We start from the raw sequence: 6,000 nt of genomic DNA, 5'->3' as shown, positions 1-6,000 counted from the left end.
TTAAATTCATATATAATTTTTTATTAAAATTTTAAATTATGTATTATTATATAATATTTAAAATTAATAAATTTAAATCATATTAAATTTGTATATATTTAAATTATTATACAAATATAATATTATCAAATTACTTTATTTTCTACTACTCCTTTACTTTATATCTGAATTATTATTATTTTCTTTAAATTGATGAAGTGGGTACGGTCGGATGTGGGGTCTCTGTTTCTTTTCTTATTCTTTGGTTTGATAGGACTCATGGTGTGGGTCCTTTTCCTCTTGACAATAATAATGTCTTTATAAAAGCAACCCCAACCTGCTATTCTCTTTCTATTCCCAGAGGAATGGTACTGGTCTGAAGAAAACAAAGAGAAGCTCTAACCTTTTCTCCGATGAAGGTTCAGCCAATCGAAATCTATTTACTGCCACAGAATGACACTGCTACGGTTCGAGTCGAACCAGTCAAGCCAGTTCTTAAATCGCGTCTCAAGAGGTTCTTCGATCGGCCGTTTCCTAATGTTTTGAGAATTGCAGCCGCGGAGAAACAGTGTATTGATGAAACTCAGTTTAATAACAAAGATGGAGAGATTGAGTTCGAGCCGAGTTCGGTATGTTTGGCTAAAATGGTTCAAAATTTCATCGAAGATAGCCATAATGACAAGCAACCGCTACCGCAGCTGCCTCCAGCTAAATGCAGCCGTAACCGCTGTAATTGCTTTAATGGAAACAACAATGATAGCTCCGATGATGAGTTTGATGTGTTTGGTGAGTCGATTATCAGCGGATCACCGTCTGCCGAGGCTTGCGAAACACTGAAGGTAAATTTTTCTAAAAATTTTTTTTTAAAAATGTTAGTTCTATTTTCTGTTTTTTCAACAAATTTTAACAAAAAAATGTTGAAAATTTTGAAAAAAAAAAAACCAGAGTCTAGTACCATGCGCCAGCATTGTAGAGAGAAACCTCTTAGCAGACACTGCGAAGATCGTTGAAAAGAACAAAAATTGCAAACGAAAAGACGATTTGAGAATTATCGTGACCGACGGCTTAGTTTCTCTTGGCTATAACTCTTCAATTTGCAAATCAAAATGGGACAAATCTCCATCTTTCCCTGCCGGTAACCTTCTTTTTCTAGATTCTTCCAAAATTCATAATGTAATCTTTTTTATGAAATTGAAAATTTTTTTTAATTTTATTATTTTAGGTGATTATGAGTATATAGATGTGATTGTGGAGCGGGAGAGAATGTTGATCGACGTTGATTTTAGATCGGAGTTTGAGATTGCGCGATCGACTGGGGTGTACAAAGCGATCGTGCAGTCGCTGCCGTTCATCTTCGTCGGTAAACCGGACCGTCTCGACCGAATTGTTTCGATCGTATCGGAAGCAGCTAAGCAAAGCTTGAAAAAGAAAGGCATGCACCTTCCTCCTTGGAGAAAAACCGAGTACATGCGAGCCAAATGGCTTTCTCAATTCACCAGAGCCTCTTCTCAATCCGACGACGTTTCAACTAAAACTGATAGCAAGGAAACAAATGATTGCGTTGGTTGCGGAGAGCTGGATTTGATTTTCGGCGAGGAAAAAACTGTCTCGTCGGAAGAAAATTCCGGCGTTAAAGACTTGTCGGAGACTCCGATTACCACGTGGCAACCGCCGGCAGTCAAACCGAAGAGTATAGAGAGAGGAACGAAGATTGTCACCGGATTGGCTTCTCTGCTCAAAGAGAAACCATAAAATTTTTGGAATTTTTTGAATTTTTTTTCTTTTACAATTTTCACCGGATATAAAAAAATATGAATAATACAAAAAAATCGTATGATCCTCGTTTTACCCTTTCCCTTGTTTTTTAGTTCATAAGGGTTAATTTTCTTGCTTTGTAAGAGGCGGCAAATTTATTACCGCTGTAATAAAAGAGTTAAATAGTTATATAACAAAATAAAAATTTCCAAAATGTAGTGAAAATTAAAAACATCTGACCAGAGAAACAATGCAGTTCTCCTATGAGTCTTCTTTTCTTTTTTAATTATATTATGCAATTTTGGTAGGTGTTGTTTCTTGAGTCTTGACAAGGGAACAACGGAGCATGGAACTTTCCTTTTTAAAATATTTTACTTTTTTTATATTTTTTTTGAGAATTTCAAATTTATTTCTATATTATTTCTAATAGCTTATAACGAGGCGTTTGTTTATGACGGCAAAGGGAGCAGCCTCGTGGCGTCTCAATCTTGGTCCATAAAAGAAAATTAAAAAGCTTCCTTAGAGTTTCGTGATAATCTCTTTTATAATATTATATTTATCTAATAATTTAAGAATACTTTTCTTATTGCTTTCACATTTACTTTTTCCCACAATCATTGTGGTGGGCCGTTTCTAATCCATTAATATAATCTTTGTGTACTATATATAATTTCTTAAATTATTAGATAAATATAATATTATCAAATTACTTTATTTTCTACTACATCTTTACTTTATATTTGATTAAGATTTATTAATTTTAAATTAAATATAATAATAGATTGAAAATGATACAAAAAAATATATAAATTATATGATTTAAAATTAAAAAAATATTTATAAATTTTAAAAAAATTAAATAAATATATTTAATACTATTTTTTAACCTATACGATATATGATAGTTTTTATTATTTAAATAATTATACACACACAAATTAGTATTCTTCAAAGTTCTATCTAAATCTTTAAAATTATATATATATATATATATATATCATACACATCCTATTTGGCTACTTACATGTTATAAAAGAATTAAAATATTTGATAAATTTTTTATAAATTTTTATATCAGTATTATTGAAGATGAAAGATAATAAAATAATAAAAATTTTCATTGTCATATTAAATTTCTTCAATTTATACCTATTATCTTTTATAACAAAATTAGTATAATTCTTTTATTTTTAATCAAGATAGGACTTACATATTATTATGAAAAAAATTTAAAATATAACAATAAATAATGTATTAAAAAACGTTCTTCCACATTTGACCGTACACATATAAAGGATCAAAAATAATTGACTCATTTCTTTTCTTTTCTTTTTTCTCTCATCTTTAATGCTAGCTACTATCTATTTTCTTTTTATTCTTTTATATAAAAGTAATTGACCACTTTTTAGTCTTAGAAATTTTCTAAAAAATCTTGATATAAAAGTTAAAAAAACAGTAGTTAAAAATAAAAAAATACGGTAGTAATAATAATAATTATACATTTTTTGTTGCATTTCATAGTCCACTTTTCATTTAATATAAATATCACATGAGTAATTTCATTAACAGTATTAGTATAAAATATCAATAAAAATTTAGTTACAAATTGAGAAAATTTTCATTTAAATATCAAATTGATAAAAATTATATAATATATAAACTAATTTTGTATTTAATCCAACAAAAAATCAATTATTTTTGCAAATATAGTATATATTGAAAATATGAATCTGATCATTTTAGTTGGAAATAGATATATATATATATATAGTTTCTAATATTTAGAAATTTAGTATTAAGATGTTATCTACATTTTCAATGTTAGTATATATATATTTGAAAAAGTGAATTCTAAGATAAATTTTATTTAGTTTAAATTAAGATAAAATAATTAAAATATTTGAATAAATTTAATTTTTAAAAATTTCAAATTTTTTAAAATTAAATATTAATTAAATAAGATTATTTAGTAAAAAATTAAAATTAAATTATTATCAATCTTCTATATGTTAAAAATATATATCCAAATAGACATTCACATAACACATTTTATAATATATTTATATATTTCATAATATAATGTATAACATTTATATAGCCAATATAAATTATAAAATGATATTTAACATAAAATAAGTACAAATAAATACACAAATGATAAGATTTGGTCTAAATTATTACTCTTTAAATTTAGTATAGCTCTTAGACTCAACAAGGATTTGCAGGGTCTCAGTTTCTTCTCTTATTTTCTGGGTTGATAAGCCTCTTGGTGTGGGACTTTTTTTTTTTTTCCTCTATTCTCAAAGCAAAAGTAATAAAGCAAATTGCCAAAAGAAAGAGAAGAGTAGGTGGGGGGTTGATTTCGTAAACTGCCAAAAGCAAATTCCCAGAGGATTGGTATTGGTCTCAAGAAAAAAAAAAAAAAAAAAAAAAGATTGCTTCTCAAATTATAAATTTGATTTTACTGAGTTTGCCTAGACCACACGAAATCAGAACAATTCATAAATATAATAATTGGACCAAAAATTTACCCCTCTTCCCACGCTTCATTGCAAATTCAACAAAAAAATCAATGTTATAATCAAATAAGAGTTGGATGGAAATTTAATGTAATTAATGCAGTTATTTTTTAAGATGACATTTAATAATTTTAAATTTTAAAATTTAATATATATAATTTTTTTTAATTTTAAATTACGATCTTTTTTATAAAAATTTTTTTGAATCAATCCAGCATTGATATTTCTTAATCGATTTTATTTAGAATGTGAATCTTTTTATGTAATTTCTAATTAACTTTTATCTACAATGTGAATATTTTTGTGAATTTTCTTGTAATACGAATAGAGAAATTTTGCTTCTTAACTTAAAAGTTGTAACATCCTATTTTTCTTTCAAATTTGTAGAGAAAAAATGGAATAAATGTATTGATATTGATATAAATATGATAAATTTATATCTTAAACTCTGAGATTCTAATTTTAAAATGAAAAAAAATAAATACTTTTCATTATATAACTTAAAATTATATATATAAAAAAAAAAAACCTTAAATGTAAAGTTCCCATTGTGATACATGTAAAATTTTTAAACTTTATAAACAAAATTAAAAGATTGGGACAATTTATTTTTTAATTTTTTAAACTATATATATATATAATAGTATTAATTTTATTTGTAAAATCTAAAAATTTTACGAGATAATTTTTATTAAATGTACTATTAGAAATTGATTAATATATTGCTTTCTAATTTGTTTGGAAAAGCTTCAAAGTGAGTGAAACTAAACATATAAGAAAATATTCCCTCTATTTTGTGCTGTGAAGGGAAGCAGAGATGTTGAGGAATCTAAGCATCATTCAATCCAAAACAATAATAGTAAGTGTGTGAGAGTTCAGGAAACGTCTCCACATTTTAGCCCTATTATTCAATCATATGATTCAACATGTCCCTCCTTTATTCACCCATTTTTTTGTCCACACACTCTTACATGTTGGGTGACATGTGGTCCTGCTTTGGACCCTTCCCTCTTTAGACCTTTTTTTTTTTTTTCTATTTTTTATATTAAAAATAAAAATAAAAAATCTAATTTTTAAATAAAAAGAAACCTGTATCAATTATTTAATTATTGAATTATATATTTCTTCTGTTTGAATTTGTCCTCTTTCTTCAACTTCAATTCCCTCTCACAAAGTTCAATTTTTGATGGGTCAAAATGGGCTAACAACTAAACTCTAAGATTTGAAAAGCTACTGGAACTTCATTGGCATTGGTTACCTCTTAAATTTTGTATAACTTAATCCAATTTATATTTTCATTGTAATGGAAATGAAAATTGATATATATGTTTAATTAGAGATGATAATAGATAATAAATAGTTAAACATTCGATATTATATAATCTTATTATGTCGGATTCAAATATTTATAAATAGATAATTATTGAATTTGGATAATAAATTTATTATTCACGTCAAATTCAACAGGGTTTAAATAGCATCCTTTAAGTAAAATCTTTTTTTTTCCAAAGATAAAATCTATGGTATCCCATTCATAAGTTACATTAATATTAATCTTTTTTATTTGTATAGGATCATGTTCAATTACTAATTCTATTGTTGAGGAAGAAAAATAATTTTTCATGAGTTGGCAGAACTAAATTATGGTTGTTTTTTTATATCAAAATAAATTAATGTGTTTAGTTTCATAAACAAAGTTATATTATTTAAGTTGTTAATTTATTTTTTATTAATGAAGCATGAATTT

General features: G+C 26.0%; 1 protein-coding gene across 1 annotated transcript; it reads left to right on the top strand.

Moving 5' to 3' along the window:
• The first annotated feature begins 323 nt into the window (after window positions 1-323).
• Window positions 324-1,874, top strand: LOC111279868 (uncharacterized). The gene is made up of 3 exons (XM_089756313.1): window positions 324-818; window positions 925-1,114; window positions 1,202-1,874. The coding sequence occupies exons 1-3, from the start codon at window positions 393-395 to the stop codon at window positions 1,729-1,731; spliced, it is 1,146 nt and encodes a 381-aa protein (XP_089612439.1). The 5' UTR covers window positions 324-392; the 3' UTR covers window positions 1,732-1,874.
• Window positions 1,875-6,000: the final 4,126 nt, after the last annotated feature.

The sequence above is a fragment of the Durio zibethinus genome, chromosome 27, assembly GCF_047325235.1.
Source record: "Durio zibethinus cultivar Kanyao isolate XHJ-2024 chromosome 27, ASM4732523v1, whole genome shotgun sequence".
Classification (NCBI taxonomy): Eukaryota; Viridiplantae; Streptophyta; class Magnoliopsida; order Malvales; family Malvaceae; genus Durio; species Durio zibethinus.
Note: the sequence above shows the minus strand (reverse complement) of the source record. Positions and strands in the feature narration are given on the sequence as shown.